General features: G+C 52.2%; 5 protein-coding genes across 5 annotated transcripts; 3 read left to right on the top strand and 2 right to left on the bottom strand.

The window, feature by feature from the left end:
* Positions 1 to 519: 519 nt before the first annotated feature.
* On the bottom strand, positions 520 to 1,287 carry YTH1 (RNA-binding component of cleavage and polyadenylation factor; the record flags this gene model as incomplete). The annotated part of the gene is made up of 1 exon (XM_062906980.1): positions 520 to 1,287. The coding sequence occupies one exon, from the start codon at positions 1,285 to 1,287 to the stop codon at positions 520 to 522; it is 768 nt and encodes a 255-aa protein (XP_062769881.1).
* Positions 937 to 4,935, top strand: TRR1 (thioredoxin-disulfide reductase). The gene is made up of 6 exons (XM_062905107.1): positions 937 to 1,955; positions 2,020 to 2,155; positions 2,213 to 3,050; positions 3,520 to 3,734; positions 3,866 to 4,684; positions 4,752 to 4,935. Exons 1-6 carry the CDS (start codon positions 1,923 to 1,925, stop codon positions 4,847 to 4,849), a joined length of 2,139 nt encoding a protein of 712 aa, XP_062769880.1. The 5' UTR covers positions 937 to 1,922; the 3' UTR covers positions 4,850 to 4,935.
* A 281-nt stretch (positions 4,936 to 5,216) lies between these two features.
* On the top strand, positions 5,217 to 6,449 carry QC763_104060 (uncharacterized protein; the record flags this gene model as incomplete). The annotated part of the gene is made up of 3 exons (XM_062906979.1): positions 5,217 to 5,537; positions 5,612 to 5,761; positions 5,830 to 6,449. The coding sequence occupies exons 1-3, from the start codon at positions 5,405 to 5,407 to the stop codon at positions 6,447 to 6,449; spliced, it is 903 nt and encodes a 300-aa protein (XP_062769879.1). The 5' UTR covers positions 5,217 to 5,404.
* Positions 6,450 to 6,648: 199 nt separating this feature from the next.
* On the bottom strand, positions 6,649 to 12,225 carry QC763_104050 (uncharacterized protein). The gene is made up of 4 exons (XM_062906978.1): positions 11,320 to 12,225; positions 8,719 to 11,251; positions 7,735 to 8,669; positions 6,649 to 7,680 (listed from the first exon to the last, which is right to left on the bottom strand). The coding sequence occupies exons 1-4, from the start codon at positions 11,623 to 11,625 to the stop codon at positions 6,778 to 6,780; spliced, it is 4,677 nt and encodes a 1,558-aa protein (XP_062769878.1). The 5' UTR covers positions 11,626 to 12,225; the 3' UTR covers positions 6,649 to 6,777.
* Positions 12,226 to 12,974: 749 nt separating this feature from the next.
* On the top strand, positions 12,975 to 16,730 carry CAC2 (Chromatin assembly factor 1 subunit; the record flags this gene model as incomplete). Its single annotated transcript, XM_062906977.1, has 5 exons — positions 12,975 to 13,309; positions 13,385 to 14,591; positions 14,666 to 14,902; positions 14,956 to 16,051; positions 16,106 to 16,730. The coding sequence occupies exons 3-5, from the start codon at positions 14,791 to 14,793 to the stop codon at positions 16,728 to 16,730; spliced, it is 1,833 nt and encodes a 610-aa protein (XP_062769877.1). The 5' UTR covers positions 12,975 to 13,309; positions 13,385 to 14,591; positions 14,666 to 14,790.
* Between the last annotated feature and the right edge of the window lie 528 nt (positions 16,731 to 17,258).

The following is a 17,258-nucleotide window of genomic DNA, read 5'->3' as shown; positions in this document are numbered from 1 at the left end:
GGGTTAGTCTTTTGAGTGCATTCTCGAAACACGGCAAGTCCACACAACGTCCAACATTTTTTTTTTTTTTTTAGTTTTCTCTAGAAAGGTAAGACTTTTTATATTATATCTGTTGGCCCGAACTCCTAATGCTTGCCACCTTGCCTCTTCTGAATAAACCCTAACGCCTCTCTGTGTCTGCCCTGGTGTGGAATACAATAGCGGATTGATACTTGTCAATCATATACAGACTCCCCTGCTCGCTCTCTATCATGGTGACTACTTCTCCTCACGATCTTTGTCCTTTTTTGTCGGCACTCGTTTATTTTCTTCTCGATAGGCGGGGCGAGTCGCATAGCACTTCGCCTCGCTGACCTCTCTCGCGACGTTTCGGCGCCTTGGACTCCTGTTCTGAAGACTTGTCTCTTTTTTTCACTTGTGGCCAACTTCCAGGTTTCGCACCACTGGATATTGGTATATCCACCTTCCCCTCCCCTTCCTCCCATCCGTAAACACACTCTCTCTAGATGCAGGCCCCTCCTAGTGACCCCCTCTCCCTCTATACCCCCCCCTCTTCCCACCCCACCTCCCCCTCCCCCCCCTCCCAAACCTGCCCCCCTTGTCATGCCCCCTATCATGCCTATCCCCATCCCCACCCCGCTCCCTATCCCTCTCCGCCCGCCGTTCCATATCCCTCTCCCTCTCCCGCTCCCTATGCCTCTCCCTCTCCTGCTCCTCCCGCTCCAGCTCCTCCGCCGTCTTCTCCACCTTCATAGTAGGCTTCTCCATCAGCTCATCCCTCGTCCACCTTGGATGCGCCCCCTGCCTGCACTGCTTCCCGTCCGGGCAGAACCCCGCGAGGTAGTAAAGACATATGTTTCTCTTTAAATGTCTCTTGTCGCATTTTGGCCCCAAGGGGCAAAACCCGCGGTCGTAGTGGGGGCAGGGGGGAAGTTTGGAAGAGGGATCGATGTGGAGGTAGAGGCACTCGTCCCCGTTGGAGCAGTAGCCGTTGCGGACGAAGAAGTTGCATTCGGGCATCTTGCGGAGGTTGTACTCGTGGAGGAACTCGCAGGTTAGGCCCTTTTTGCAGAGGCCGCGGAGCCAGTGTTTGCAGACTAGGGAACCGAAGCCGCCGGTGTTGTTGTTGTTGGGTTGGGATTGTTGTTGGTCGCCTGAGGAGAGGTTGCTGCTGGGTGGGGGGAGGGAGTGTTGGTAGGTTTTTTGGAGGAAGGGGGTGAAGGTGAAGGTGTAGGGGGTGGGTGTGTGGGTTAGGAGTTGTTTGGCTGGGGGCGGGAGGAACGCCATGGTGATGGTGGGTGGTGATCTTTGCGATCAGTTATTATTGTGGTGGTGAGGGAGTGGCCGTTATGGACGATCTATTGTTGGTAGTTTGTGCTCTGGTCACTTCGTTGTTTTGTGCAACTTGTTGTATTGGTTTCGTTCGATATTGCGAGGGCCGCCGAGGTGGGTGCAAATTTCTTCGTTGAACAGTTGCGCGAAAAGTGGTGGTTCAAAAGTTGGAAAAAAGCCAAGTTTGGTCTTCAAGGTTCGCAAGCAACGGCGCGTCTGGCGATAAGATGGATCGACGTCGCTTCCTCACCGAGAGCTCCACGGTGTGCAGCCAATCAGCTGCCGGAATCCACAACCTCGGTTCGGCCCCTGCCCCGCGAACTGAACCCTGGCAAAGCCGTCTTACCAATGAATCAGGGACCATTGACAGGACGACGGCGATGGAAGACCATTTCCGAGGTTCTTTTTTGATCAAGTATTTAGCGTAGCATTGGTGTCTTTTATATATATATATAACATCCTCCCACAGCGACTCTAATACTACTTCTTGCTTACATTTCGGATACCCTTCCTTCATCTTGCTTCTGTTTGCCCCCGCGACCTCACCTTGCCCCCCCGTGCACGTGCCTGTTCGTCTTACATCTACAATCATGAAGGGAATCCAAGTGTCGGCCTATGTCAAGGTAATAGGCACTCAATCTGAAGCTCGTCTCGGTGTTAAACACATTGCTAATACGTGCTTGATAGGCTCCTGGTGAGCTCAAGGTCACAGAGCTTGCTGATCCCAAGCCTGCCGCAGACGAGTACCTCATCGAGGTCCACGCCGCGGCAACCAACTTCTTTGATATCCTGCAAATTCAGGGCAAATACCAGCACCAACCTCGTATGTATTTAGACCACCCACCATCACTTGGAGACACCGTGCTGATCCTCGCAATAGCTTTCCCATGGGTTTCTGGTGCTGAATTCGCCGGAGTCGTGCTGGCCACGCCTTCCGGGTCCAAGAACCCCAAGTTCCCCGTCGGCTCCAAGGTCTTCGGAGCCACCCAGGGGTCATATGCCACCAAGTGTGTCGCAAAGGAGGTTTCCATGCTTCCCGTACCCAAGGGATGGTCTTTCAACCAGGCTTCCGGTCTGTTCGTAACAGCCCCCACCAGCTACGGCGCCCTCGTCCTCCGTGCTGGCGTCAAGGCGGGTGATTACGTTCTTGTCCACGCCGCTGCCGGTGGTGTCGGTCTTGCTGCTGTTCAAGTCGCCAAGGCATACGGCGCGACAGTCATCGCCACGGCGGGCACTGCCCGCAAGCTGGAGGTTGCCAAGTCCTTTGGCGCTGATCATGTCGTTGACTACCGCGATGAGAATTGGCCCCAGATTGTCAAGAAATTGACGCCTAAGGGCCGTGGTGTTGACATTGTCTATGACCCTGTCGGCATGGTTGACAAGAGTACTAAGTGTATCGCTTGGAACGGCCGCATTCTCATTGTTGGCTTTGCCGCTGGTACTATCGAGAAGGTGGCTATGAACAAGGTCTTGCTCAAGAATATCAGCTTGGTCGGTATTCACTGGGGCATGTATGAGAAGATGGAGACTAAATCGGTCCCCAAGGTGTGGGAGGGCATCATGAAGTTGATTGCCGAGGGCAAGTTCAAGGGAACTGAGTTCACAGACAAGGAGTTTGTCGGACTCGAGTCTGTGCCAGATGCGCTCAAGGCGCTCGGGAGCAGGGAAACCTGGGGCAAGGTTGTTGTCAAGATTCCCCAGGAGGGACAAAACAAACTGTAATTTTTCTGAATTGTATGTAGCGATGCCATGTTTAATGAAAAAAAGGGGTGCTCATACAACCCTAACCCCCATAGTAATTGACTGCTTATTCACCCTCCGATTTGGACCCTGCATCTGATTCGGAATTTTCCCCATTGCCCCTCAACCCCACCCTCCGTGTCTCGATCGATCATGAGAAATGTATCCTGAGAGCTTAGTAAAACACGACTTGACAATTTACAAGAGAATCTTCCAGGGAATAACCATTTCGAAGAATCGCATCTGTAACCCACTCGCTCCATTTTCTCGTAATCATTTACATACCAACCCACCTAAATAAACCCCCCCGACCCCCCTCCTAATACCGTGCGGCGCATATTCCTCCCCCCCCCCCCGCGTTTTGATCTCTACTCTTTTCCCACGCTTCTGGGCTACCTAACGTACCCCACCTACAACCGTCAAGCTGTTTTCCTCATCCTTCTCTAGACGCATCCTCCTCCGCTCTGGTGCCGGCCTGTCAGTAGCAGCTGTAACAACGGGCGTGTTTACCAAGACGCGGACCACCCTGTACCAATCCGAACTCCAACAGACGATAGGCAAGCAGCAACAGCGGAGGAACATGCACAGCAAAGTAGTCATCATCGGCTCCGGGCCGGCCGCCCACACCGCGGCCGTTTACCTTGCCCGCGCCGAGTTGAAGCGTGCGTAGTGTTTTTTTATTTTTTTTTTTTTTTTTATTTTTTTTATATTTTTTTTTTTAGTTTATTACCCCTCCAAAGTTTGTCAACCTCATACGAAAAGAACCTAATCTAACAACACCATGTAAAAACAGCCGTCCTATACGAAGGCTTCATGGCCAACGGCGTTGCCGCCGGCGGGCAGCTCACCACGACGACCGAAATCGAAAACTTCCCCGGCTTCCCCAAGGGCATCATGGGCGGCGAGCTCATGGACCGGATGCGCGAGCAGTCGGAGCGCTTCGGCACCGTCATCGTCAGCGAGACGGTCGACAAGCTGGACCTCTCGTCGAGGCCGTTCAAGTACGCCACCGAGTGGTCCCCGGACGAGATCCACACGGCCGACGCCATCATCCTTGCCACGGGGGCCTCGGCCCGCAGGCTTGGGCTGCCGGGGGAGGACAAGTACTGGCAGAACGGGATCTCGGCCTGCGCCGTGTGCGACGGGGCGGTGCCCATCTTTAGAAACAAGCACTTGGTTGTCATCGGGGGTGGTGACTCTGCGGCGGAGGAGGCGATGTTCTTGACCAAGTATGCTAGCCATGTTACTGTGCTGGTGAGGAAGGACAAGTTGAGGGCTAGCACGATCATGGCGAAGAGGTTGCTGGGGCATCCCAAGGTTACGGTCAAGTTTAATACTGTGGGTGTGGAGGTTAAGGGGGATGACAAGGGGCTGATGAGCCAGCTGGTGGTCAAGGATGTTGTTTCTGGGAATGAGGAGACGCTGGAGGCGAATGGGCTTTTTTATGCCATTGGTCACGATCCTGCCACCAAGATTGTCAAGGGTCAGCTGGAGACTGATGAGGAGGGTTATGTCATCACCAAGCCTGGCACTACGCTGACCAGTGTTGAGGGCGTGTTTGCTGCTGGTGATGTGCAGGATAAGAGGTACAGGCAGGCCATTACCAGTGCAGGTATGTTGTTGTCCCCCTTTTGTTTTGACCAGGAAACAAGTTTTGCTGACTGATGATAATTTTACAGGAACTGGTTGCATGGCTGCTCTCGATGCTGAAAAGTTCCTGTCCGAGATGGAGGACACGACAGCTGAGCACAAGGCCGGGAAGGAGGGGAACCTGTAGAAGTTATATAGAGGTTAGACGTCATTTTTAGCGGCAGCCTTTTTTGAATGGAGATACCACTGTTTTTGGCGGTCTGTCAGGATATACCCCAGATTTATTGTGTATGATCTGAGTGTTGGCTACTCTTGACGACCAGGTGACAGGGTCAGCAGGAATACTTGGTTGGTAACATTATCCTCTTTTTCGGAGTAGAGTTCCCAAGTTGTTTACAAGAGACTTGACGTATTTAAGCAACTACCCCTATTCCTCTCAGCAAGATCAAAGGCTGGTACCATCAGGCTGTGCCGACATCGGCCGAGTTAGAGGGAGGGGTGTTTGTGACACATTATTTTAGGTTTATCTGGTCCGGTTTTCTATCCATGGGTTCCATTAAAGTCACAACCAGAACAAGAGTCAGGACCAGACATTTTACCCCCCCCCGTCTTTCTTTCGCTTTGACGTTCGTCGTCGTCGTCGTCATCGTCGTCGTCGTTGTTGTTGTTGTTGTTGTTGCTGTTGGGGAGAGAGGTGTATATATCAACTTATCATATCTCGACCACCTCGTCACCCGCAACCATGACTTCCATCAGAGAATGGAAAGCAGACGAATACCAAAAGAGTCTCGGCTTCGTCCCCAAGCTCGCGACAAAAGTGTTGGAGTGGCTTGACGTAAAAGCGGATGACAAGGTTTTGGATTTGGGATGCGGTGGTACATTTTTGCATGCTTCTGTTTTGCGTTGATGGATGGGGGTTATTAGCTAACGAGAACACGCGTACAACCAGATGGAATCCTAGACATTGAAATCGGCCGTGTCCTAACCCAAGGAGGGGGCAAACTTCTGGGATTAGACCGATCACCGAGCATGATCCGGGCCGCGAGGGAGAATGTGAGGAGGAAGGAGGTTGGGTTGGAGAGGAAGTGTCTTTTTATTGGTATACTCACTTACCGACTTTTCCCTCTCTAGAAGCGATTGCTGAATTCTAACTTGGGGGGGAAACAGTAGCAAACACCTCCGACCTCCTCAAACACTCAGCCATGGCCCACCAACCAGAACACTTCAGCAAAGTCTTTTCCTCTGCGGCCATCCACTGGATGCTCGGCAGCAGCAATGGTTCTTCTCTGGATGACGACGGCCCGGTGTCGAACAGGGGCAGAAAGTTCTTTGAGGGGGCCCGGTACGTTCTCAAGAAGGGGGGCAAGTTTGTCTTTGAGATGGGCGGGATGGGGAATATCGCTGAGGCGAGGGCCGCGATGGTGGGGGTGGTTGCTAGGACGCTGAAACAAGCGCCCGAGAATATTAGGGAGCCGTGGTTTTTTCCTGATGAGGAGTGGGTCAGGGACATGATGGAGGTCAAGGTCGGGGGGTTTGAGGTCGAAAGGAGTGAGATGGAGTGGAGGCCTACCAAGATTGATGGAAGGGGCGGCCTGGAGGGGTGGGTTAGGTTGATTGGGGGCAAGTTGTTTGGGTTGATCAGGGACGAGAAAGAAAGGGAGGAAGCGGTGAGGGAGGTGGTCAGGTTGTTGGAAATTGTTTGTAGAAGGGAACCAGCGCGCGAAAGGGGGGATGTGGAGTACGTGGTGAATTATGTTCGGTTGAGGGTCGTGGCTAGGAGATTGTAGGCAGCGTAAGTGTACTGGGATAAGGTGGCAATCAGAGTAAGATTTTGGCTTTTGGCCTTATATCAGTTCAAACTTCCAAGGCGGGAGTGGTTCTTGTACTGTCGAGTCAGTTTGACGCTAAATGGTTCACAGTACCAGATCTGTTGGGTACGTTGCGGCTTCACAGGAGGGCACTGAACATCAAGCAACACCATATAAACTTCGCCATCATGAAGAAAAAACTCACAGATGCCATTTTATTTCCCCATCTGCCCTTTTAACGTCTATAACCCAGCAAAGAAAATTAGAGAGAAATAATACACATCCGGAACACCTACCTCCTATTTTATCATCTTGACTGCCCCTCTCCAAATATCACCGCCTTCAACTTCTCCTTCTCACCGCTCTCCTCACACATGCCTCTAAAGATACCCCCCTCGCCCTTCTCCCAAAGCTCCTTGGGGCTCCCATATTCAGCAACACAGCCATCGCTGAGCACCAAAACCCGGTCAAAATCCGCAATGGTACTCAACCTGTGAGCAATGACAAGTAAAGTAGCATCAGTGAACTCTTCACGAATGCTTCTCTGAATCAACCCGTCCGTATGCATGTCAACTGCAGAGGTGGCCTCGTCGAGAACCATGATACGCGGCCGGCTTACAATAGCGCGAGCCAAGCACAGTAGCTGGCGCTGACCTTGAGACAGATTCAGCCCCCCTTCTGAGACAGGCGAGTCTAGGTTCTTGAAAACATTGGTGTTCTTTGGGGTCTCCGTCGCTTCCGAGGAGCCAGGCATAGGGGTGGCGCTTCCCGACGAGTTTTCAGAGTCGGTGATGAGGTGGACTCGTTCAAGACAGTCGCGGAGTTCGGCATCAGTGTGGTGGTCAAAGGGGTCCAGGTTGCTACGTATGGTTCCGGAAAAGAGAACGGGATCCTGAGGAATAATGGCGAGGCGAGATCGCAGGTCGTGTAGCTTGATCTTCGAAATGTCAATGCCATCAATATGGATAGCGCCAGACCGAGCCTCCAAGAAACGGAACAGAGCCAGGGTCAGAGATGACTTTCCAGCACCGGTGCGGCCGACGACGCCAACTCTTTCGTTACTGTTGATGCTGAAACTGAGCCCTTTGAGAACGGGCGGCATATCAGCAACGTAGCCAACCACCAAGTTGTCAACCTCAATGCGGCCCCCAGTGGGCCAAGCGGCAGGCGGGCTAATCCCATCAAGAGACTCTGTGGGCAATTCGGTGTACTGCATCCTCCGTGTTAGCTCGTCTCTTGAACCAAGCAATACCAAAAGACTTACCTCGACAATTCGCTCAGCGGCGTTCATATTGAGCTCAATGTTGGAGTACAGACGAATAGTCCATATAATCGCGCTGGAAAAGTCGAGCGCAAATGCAAGCGCAAACCCAGCCAGAGCTGCGTCAATCCCCGGAGTAAGCAGGATCAAGCTCGCTACAAAAGACGAGAAGACAGAGCCCACGAGAGCCATGCGCAAGCCCATCCACCGGTTGAAAAGCCAGAGATGCCAGGTGGCTGTCGAATAGTCGTCAATCTTCTTGTACATGCGCTCAATGTACACCTCCGCCTTGTCGAAACCACGGATGGTGGTAACACCGGTGAGTGAAGAGCCGAACTGCTCGAAAACCGGAGACTTTGTGTTGCTCTCCAGTCGCTTGACCGGTCTTGCCGCATCCATATATGTGATGGCGATGCGCAAGCAAATGAGGAGCAGCACAAGTGCAAGAATCATGATATACGGAGAAACCACTAGGCCTGCAAGGATAACGGTGAAAAGACTCAACACAGAGTTGAACCCGAAGCTAAACGAGTTTGCCAGCTGAGAGTCAATAACACTGAAATCGTTGGTATAACGGTTCAAGATACGACCAACAGGGACGGTGTCGAGCCATCGGATGGGGGTTCGGAGAATCGTAAAGTTCATCTCGGCGAAGAGCTTGCGGCTGGCTCTGAGGGAGCCCAGAAAGATGTAGAAGAACTTTGCCGTGCTAATGATGCAACCAAGGATAGCAATACCCACGTAGATTCCCAGGTAGAACTTCAGATCTTTCTCGAAGCGTCCCGATATTGAGGGTCCTGAAGCTGCGTGCAGTGATGTTTGACGTACGCCTTCGGCGTAGAAGAAACTGTGCCCGAGCGAGTTGTTCGCAATATGCTGCGCGCCGCTGTTTTTCTCTTCGTAGATGCTGGTCCAGATCTTGAGCCACCACGATTGCCCTATAGCCTTGTTAGTGTCTTGTATGGAGCTGCGAGCATTGTTGCCTACCGATGGTAAAGCCCTGCGTGAGCGAGAAGATGAGAGCCGCAACGGTCCAATATATCCATCCGCCACTGGCGTTGAGGTAAGCCGAGTAAACCCGTGTCTTGACAGCTCCTTTCTCACGACTCTCTTCCTCGACGAACTTTCGGGCTGACTTTTTGGACATGACCTTCTGCAACGTATTTCCTTCATCCTCGTTGCCATGGTCATCTGTTGACCCGTCAGAATTGACAGCTGTCACAGATTCGTCGGCCTCAATCTCTTCGGAGCTCTGCTCGTGAGTCTTAATCCTTTGCAGCGTACCGCCCTGCCTGAGCTCTGATACTAAACCGGCATTCAACACCCCGCCATCTCCGAGCTCTACCAGATACTTTGTCTTCGGCTCGCATAGGGCAACGTGATGCGTAACCAGAATTCGTGTACGACCGGTTGCGAGCTCCCCGTTGAGACACTTTTCAAAGATGTGTCGGCCGACGTGTGCGTCAACTGCACTGAAGATGTCGTCCAGAACGAGGATACCAGCACGGGAGTAGATGGCGCGAGCGAGCGTAATGCGCCACTTCTGACCACCGCTGAGATTGATACCGTTGGCTCCGATTTCGGTGTTTTCGCCGTCCGAAAGCATTTCGAGATCCTTCTTGAGAGCACATACCTCTACCGTCTTCTTGTAGCGGTCCTCATCGAACGGCAACCCGAAAAGAATGTTGTCCTTGATGCTGGCATTCTCGATCCAAGGTATCTGGGCGACGTAGGCTATGGCCTCAGGAATGATCCAGTTGCTCTTGTTGGCCTTGTTATCGTGACGTACTGCCAGTGAAGGAGCTCGTGGAACATAGAGAGTACCGCCCAAGACATCCACCTCGCCCAAGATTGCCGCCAGCATTAAGCTTTTTCCCGTGCCAGTTTTTCCGGATATGACAGAGAGCTCTCCTCTCGGAAAATTGACACTGACATCGCGAAGAACAAACCGGTCATCCTCCTCTGTCCTGTCATCTGCTGGCCAGGCGATAGAGGCCCTGTCGAACTTCACTTCCTCGCCGTCTTTGGAAATCTTAGAGACCTCTGCAGAATTGAGATATTCTTCCAGACGCTTGATCGAGACCCATGAGTCCAAAAGGTCGGTGGTGAGTTCTGGGATGACGGATAAAGTGACCTCGAGGGCCTTGAAGACACCGAGACTCACAAAAGCAACCGACGGAGTGAGCGAACCGTTGATGTAAGCATAGACTGCCAGTGAAATAGCAGATAAGAGAATCGGGCTGGTAATCCAGCATGCCAACAACATTGTGTCTGTCACAAAGACGTCCCAAACGGCACTAAGCTCTCGCTCTCGTACAGCTCCAATCTTGTTCTCCCAGTCAGGTTCGAGGGCCGAGAACTTGATTTGGCGGATTCCTTGGAGCGCCTCGGTGACCACCTCCATTTTCTTGTCTCTGGTCTTCATCAGCCTGTCCTGAGCGGCCGCATACCTCTTGCTGAAATAGATATTGACAGGCATGATGGCAAGCATTGCTGATAAACCTGCGAAAAGCGCCCTCCAGCCCAGAAGACTGATGAGGAAGCTGATTGATACGACAAGCTTGAACAGGCTGCCTGGGAACATGTACTGAAAGGCAGCAAAGTCACCAACTCTCCTGGCATCAACTCCAATCAGATTTACAGTGCTCTGCTTGCCCTGCTTAAGCTCATCCGCATCATCAAGCTTGGTCGGCTTGGTATCGTCTGGTTCGGTCCCTTCCGCAGGCTCAGTTGGCGTTTCCTTCGACTTAGAAACTCCTTTGATGTCTTTCTTGCGGACGGACTTTTCAAAAACAAGAGCGCCGAGTTGAGCACGAACGGGGATTGCCAGGTTTGCAAAGGACATCCAGAAGAGCCATGATTCAAGCCACGACCCAACGACAATAGAGATTCCGAGCCAGAACACCCAAGCCCAGGCATCCATTCCACTGCTAGTACCGGGCTGTCGATCCTCTAGCGTTCGAAGAAGCTGAAGGATGACCCATTGTGGCGCAAAATTCAGGACCGACGTACAAAGGGCAAGAAACCACTGAACGGCGATGACTGTTTTGTGAGCCAGGAGCATCGATAGCCAGAGCGGGCGGCTGGAGTTCTGTTTCTTCCATGCTTCGGATATAGAGGCGGCACGGGTGTAATGATCGGGACGTGGGAGATCAGTCATATCAAGGTTCTTCTGAGTCGAGGCGAGAGTGAGAAGGGCTGTCGGCCATGAGAAAGTGTAGCGGCCCAATGCTGTGGTACTGTACAACCGGTCAACTGGTTCTCCCTCATAAAGTACGTCCGGTCTCCTCGGGAGTGAGACGCTGGCCACCGAGAGGCATATAGCCAGACCAAGCTCGACTACGCAAAGGGCGAAAAGGGTTCTATTGTCCTGGAGAAGAGACTCGGCTGACTTGGTGCCCTGAATGATCAGGGCGCCAGCTAAGGTGAGAGAGGACAGAAAACTGTAGATTCCAAGATCGTAGGCTTGCACGGAGCTTCTGCTCCAAGTGATAGCAACCGACTGGAACAGTAACGCACCCTGCCATGTATCGTTAACACTACCGAACTGAGACACCAGCTCTATGGCCTTTTCACGCCATAACTCACCCACGATACTGTGCTCAGCCATTGCTGAAGCTGGATCCCACTGGAGTGTGTGAACAACAGAGCAGTCGCAAGTGAAATCGCAAATCCCGAATTCGCGAAGATCAAGATGCATGTCTTTGACAACTTTGTTGAGAAAGCCTTCACAGACTCGGATGTCGCCTTGCCATCGGCGTCCTCGTACGTGTCCCGGTCCCCATCTTGTCTGCGTGACCGCAGCAGAACGCTAGAAACGGCTGGGAGAGAACATAGACCGATGAATGCGAGGCTCGTAGCAACCGTGACTAGCATAGAATCGCCAGATCCCATAGTAGACTGCAGTGCTGGTCGCCAACCAGTGAGTTGAAGATATTGTAGCCAAATCGATAATCAAGAGGTACTTGTAAGACGTCCGTCCTGGGTGTTTATTTATGGTTCGTAGTTGATGGAGTGGATTCCGCGTTCCACCACAATCTTACCGCAGTTGTTGGAGGAGGAGAGTGTTGGTGAAATTTTTACAAAGCCCCAGTTGGCGGCGGAGAACCAAAAGCGGAATTAAGAACTGATAACACAACGTAACGGGGAACAGGGCACCTCAGGAAGGAGGGAAGGAGCGATTGAGATATACGGATAACGATAGTGAGACCAACAGTATCAGATGAGTCCCAACTTACAAATTATCGTGTTCATCAACTTCCGTCCACTCCAACTCTAGTCATTGGGAAGGTAGGGTAGTCGATGCCACCCTTCCGTTGTATTCGTAGCAAGATACGTCTAGCACAAGCTTCTCGGGTTATGGAGTGTGCGGTTGCACGGAACTGTTGAGTCATGCGGTGAAGATACATACAGCCAGATGCATCGTCGATTTACCAATGCTGGGGGGTTGGTGAGGGTCTGGGATCGCGAACGGCACCCTGCATGCAAGTTTCTAGGCAGAGTTGAGAAGGTGGTATGCAGCCGCGATAGAACAACAGGGCTGCCACAGGGGCCTTCAAAGGCCCTGGAGCTGCGGGGTCAGCCACATTGGGGACAGGATTTGAATAATATTGCAGTTTGCCGTATTCCCGTGCGACTATAGCACACTGGCGAAAAGTTGGAGGTTAATCGTGATTGCATGCTCTTTCGACTGATCTAGCTCCTGTCCAGCCTGTAGAGAACTCTTATCAGATCTTGTTTAGTGGATTTTGCTGAGAGGCGGTGTGACTCGTTGAGAATATCAAGCACCCGCACCGTGGAGCTTCAAGTTACAGCAAAAGGGTCTGACCGGGATTTCCCAGAAGGGATCGTCCACCGTGGTATCGAACTGCATCTTCATAATGCGAGGGATACGCAATATGCGAGGGCGGTAGGTGTATTGCTCAAGGCAGACTCGAAGCATATATCATGAGGCAGACGTTAGGATTGATTGCCACACTATCTGAAGACTGATCAAGTCTTTGAGCTGTTACCTTACATCATTGTTGCGGATGACTGAGAACTGAAGGCAGGTGTCTCATTGATGAAGTTGAGATGCCTAACGAGATGTACCTCCCCGCCTTATGAGTGACACCCGTCTTGGCGCTTGAACGGGTGGACTTCTGTTCTTGGCAGCTGCTTATTTTCAACATCACTTCATCCCGTTCTTCTGCAGCTCTTCCAGTAGCAATGAGAATGGCGCGATATATGCTCCCTCCGCCAGTTCATGGCCCAAGCAGTAGGAACTCACCAACTGCCGAGTCTGAAGTTTGCATTCCCATATCTTGGTCCGGCTCAAGAATGGGACCTGCACGTAATCACCTCTCCACCGCGCCCCCCGGGTACATGAGCCTTAATTCGCAGCGCAGAAGAGCGGACCAAGACATCGCCATCCATCGTCCTGGTAGGTATCTATGGTGTGTTGCACAGTAACTGTACGCATATCTTGCATGAAGCTTATTGCCGCCATTTTCTCGTCACGTATATTGACCTTCGTGGGGAGGCTGTATACGCAGTAGGATGACTTCCTGGCAAGCGGGCGGCGAGGAATAACATGTGAGTAAGAAGCTACTGAGTCATCGAATTGATCTTCTCGAAATTATGAGCTTGAAGGCTTTAAGTAATACCTGATCAGACATAGCCTTCCCGCGCTATGACTGGGAGCAAGTGCTAAAGACCGACACAAGCCGGCATGTTGAATGGAGTGAGTGACTAGCCCCTGAAAGGCTTCCTGGGGATATCTCACTTCTCAGGTTCAGCAGAAGCGGAGTAGATAAAGCTCATGACCCCGCCATATCTAATCGCCAGGCTTATAGTCTAATCATTGATTCATCAACGCCCAGGTGTCTTTAGAATAATTGGCTTGGCGATGGTGGACAATGCGGCTAATGCAGTCCCGTAACTCCGTTCTCTTGATTGGCGAGCCCGTGACGCCAAAACGCGACTTTCAGTGGAAGCGTGGTGCTTGGCTTCTATGGAAAAGGCGTCAGCAGCTCTCAAGACAAGGTGTTGGCAGTTTTTCCTGTTTCCCAGACATCTTGTAAGCCGGCGGCCGGATTTCCCTTTTTTCCAATTCCAATTGACAAGTAGGAAAGCAAGCCTGCGCTTTATTATCCACAACAATGGCCGTTTGAACTGCTTTGACTAGCGTTTGTCTAAAGTGCAGCCGTCTTGTCGGTGACAAATGTGCAGGACTGGAAGCTGCATCGGAAATCCATGTCGCCTTGAGTCGCACGAGCTTCCGGCCGCAGACACCGACCGTGCCTTCGCTTCCGCCAATCCACCAACATTCATCTTGGACCAGCCGGCGATCTCACGATTACCCTCCCAACTCTCCTGCAAATTTCGAATTGGTTCATCTCTCCCTTCGTCCCAGACCACGATCCACACGATCCACGATCCACTCCCGCCCGTCCTCTACCATCATCTTTCCAGCTCTACCGAGAAGTCGTGCACACCAGCAGAAAGTCACAGCTGCGGATTGGACGCAGCAAACGCCCATCCATCCAATCCAGCTATAGCATAACTGCAGAGCTCTGTCGACCACAAAAATGAAGGCCCAACCGCTCATCATCAACTGGCATGTTGATGTCAACCCATATCCTATATACTCTGCACATTTCCAGCCCAATGGTGGTGGACGACTGGCTACTGGTGCTGGAGACAACAAGGTCCGAGTAGGTTATCCCATACCTGCTTGCTCTTCAAGGGTCTAAGTGCTGACTTTGCACATGGGTAGCTCTGGAAGATCGAAGATGATGGCGAAGACCGCAAGGTGGAATATCTAGCCACTCTTTCAACACATACACAAGCCGTGAATGTGGTACGGTGGGCTCCGAAAGGTAAGCCGGAATCTCCCTCCTCCAGTATTCTGTTCGATGTTGTTTGTTCTATGCTAACCTATTCGGTTCTTCAGGCGACATCCTCGCATCTGCTGGTGACGACGGTAATGTGATCCTATGGGTCCCTTCCGACTCCCGATCCGCTGGCTTTGGGGAGGAGGCGGACCCCGAAGCCAAAGAGTTTTGGCGGAGAAAACACATGTGCAGGTCTTCTGGGACGGAGATTTTCGATTTGGCTTGGGCGCCGGATGCATCCTACTTCATTATCGGAAGTATGGATAACGTTGCCCGAATCTACAACGCTGCAACAGGTGCGTAGTGCTTCAGGAGCTTTCAAGTGCACGCCTTGCTAATGTTTTCCTAGGCACGCTAGTTCGACAAATTGCCGAACATAGTCACTATGTCCAGGGTGTTGCATGGGACCCGTTGAACGAGTATATCGCCACGCAATCCTCGGATCGTGCCGTGCATATTTACTCGCTGAAGACCAAGGACGGGCAGTATACTCTAGGCTGCAACGATAAAGAGCCATCAAAAATTGCAAGCCACGTCAAAGCTGATCTTCCGGCGCGGCGGATCTCTTCCCACAGTCCCGCCCCTCCTGAATTGGGGTATCGGTCGGTTCTTGACAATGTGCCAGGAGTGGCGATTGGCTCTCCTGTTCCATCCGCTCCAGGGACCCCCACCTCAATGGCTCTCCCGATGAACCCCCCAAGTGTTGTTAGTCACAGCCGGAGGTCATCGTTCTCTTCGAGACGCTCGGTCTCACCAGCGCCGTCGATGCCGTTGCCGGCAGTGATGCCGATAGAGGCTTCACCAAAGCCGCACATGCATGGCGCAAGCTTAGGAATGAAGAACGCGAGTCTCTACGCAAACGAGACTCTGACTTCCTTCTTCAGGCGACTTACTTTTACTCCCGACGGAAGTCTTCTTCTCACCCCTGCTGGGCAATATCAGACCCAGCACCAAGTTGAGGGCCAGAAACCCATGTTCGAGGTGACAAATACCGTGTACATTTACACCAGAGGAGGCATCAACAAACCTCCCATTGCACATCTACCAGGGCACAAAAAGCCATCTGTCGCAGTCAGATGTTCACCAGTCGTGTATACGCTGAGGCAGTCACCTCCTGTTACCAAGCATATTACTATCGACACATCTTCTTCTGAAGATGCCATCCCACCGTTGCCCGAGGCTGTTACGAAACCTTCCCCAGCACCCTCACAGATGGAGCCGCCTCCGCCGCCGTCATTGGTTGAAACAGTCACGTCCAACTCCAGGGTGCTGAGTTTGGAGACAGGCGTGCAAACACCAGGACCCAAGCCTGCCTTTGCATTGCCGTATCGAATGATATATGCGGTGGCTACCCAGGATTCGGTGCTGTTGTACGATACTCAACAACACACCCCGATCTGTATCGTGAGCAACCTTCATTGCGCCACATTTACTGATTTGACTTGGTAAGTTCATCCGGAAGCGTCAACAAGATGGTTTCAGACTAACATTTTTTCCAGGTCAAGTGATGGTTTGACGCTGCTGATCTCGTCTTCTGATGGATTCTGCTCTACATTGTCGTTCCTGCCGGGTGAGCTTGGTACTGTGTACACGGGCGAACTCGGGCCTCCAAAGCCCCAAGGCACTGCTGTCTCGAACCAAAATACGCCTGTACCAACCCCCACTTCGGTGCTGGCACCTCCTTCCCCTTTTCCAAACGGCTCCCAGCATCGCCATCGCGACTCTGCCAGCTCGTTTACAGCCCCATCTCCACCACCAGCCGCATCTTTTGTCAACCCAAGGCCGGGGTCACCAGCAAGGTCCAACTCGGCGTCTTCAGTGATTACTCAGACGTCTGGTGCTCAGACTGGGGTGTTGAACAACCCGCCGCTAATAGCTGGTCAGGTTCCCAGCCTGACAGCGGTGAACTCTGGCAAGGTGACGGGAGTTCCCATCACCACTCCCCCAGAAACACCCCGAAGCTCGTTTGTCCCACCGCCGGCAGGCACCAAGCGGGATACCAATGAAGCGGAGACAGATGACTCGTTGGGTAACCAGAATAAGCGAAGGCGTATTGCGCCTACACTGGTGGGCTCATCGACAGAGTCAAACAACGGTGCTGGCAGCGAAGGATCGAGGGCTTAGGAGGTCCCAGAACATCGCCGGCGAACCGCGTAGTTTGTTTGTTATGACTGGGGTAGGCGTTGGGACTGCAGGTTAAGAAAAGCAAGCGATATTGATGGTCAAGTTTTGTTATGGAATGGTTTTGGGCTCCCCATCTATTCGGAGTTAATGGACCCAGCCATGCTGGTCTGCATTTGATGGTGTTAGGTCCTTTTCTTTTCCTCACGTTGTCGACAACGGGGTACATGTTTATGTAACTGCTAGAGTTGTAGGTATGCGAGTTTGATCTGGTTTGCTGATCGGAAGGGGCACATCTAGGTCGGCTTGTCCGATATAATGTATCAAGCTATACTGTACCTGAATTGTTTGTTCTAAACGTTAACGATGGGCGGTTTCCTACGGGTCAAGCAACCCAGCAACTTCCGTCCTTTGTTGGGGTCAGGGCAGCGGGGAAATGAGGGGGAAGCCGCTCCTTACTCCGCACCAATAGTATCCGTCAGCCGAGCGGTTATCTTATCACTTACACGGCAGCTACTTCCCAGGTCACCT

This window comes from Podospora pseudopauciseta, chromosome 1 (assembly GCF_035222475.1).
Source record: "Podospora pseudopauciseta strain CBS 411.78 chromosome 1, whole genome shotgun sequence".
NCBI classification, from domain to species: Eukaryota; Fungi; Ascomycota; class Sordariomycetes; order Sordariales; family Podosporaceae; genus Podospora; species Podospora pseudopauciseta.
Note: the sequence above shows the minus strand (reverse complement) of the source record. Positions and strands in the feature narration are given on the sequence as shown.

Bases quoted from the DNA above. Each gene is read 5' to 3' on its own strand.
- TRR1 (XM_062905107.1), top strand. From the start codon at position 1,923: ATGAAGGGAATCCAAGTGTCGGCCTATGTCAAG. The intron at 3,051-3,519 runs GTAATTTTTCTG...ATCCTTCTCTAG, and splicing joins CAGGAGGGACAAAACAAACT to ACGCATCCTCCTCCGCTCTG. The intron at 4,685-4,751 runs GTATGTTGTTGT...ATAATTTTACAG, and splicing joins GCAGGCCATTACCAGTGCAG to GAACTGGTTGCATGGCTGCT.
- QC763_104050 (XM_062906978.1), bottom strand. From the start codon at position 11,625: ATGGGATCTGGCGATTCTATGCTAGTCACGGTTGCTACGAGCCTCGCA. The intron at 8,670-8,718 runs GTAGGCAACAAT...ACAAGGCTATAG, and splicing joins CACGCAGGGCTTTACCATCG to GGCAATCGTGGTGGCTCAAG. The intron at 7,681-7,734 runs GTAAGTCTTTTG...CGGAGGATGCAG, and splicing joins CCGCTGAGCGAATTGTCGAG to TACACCGAATTGCCCACAGA.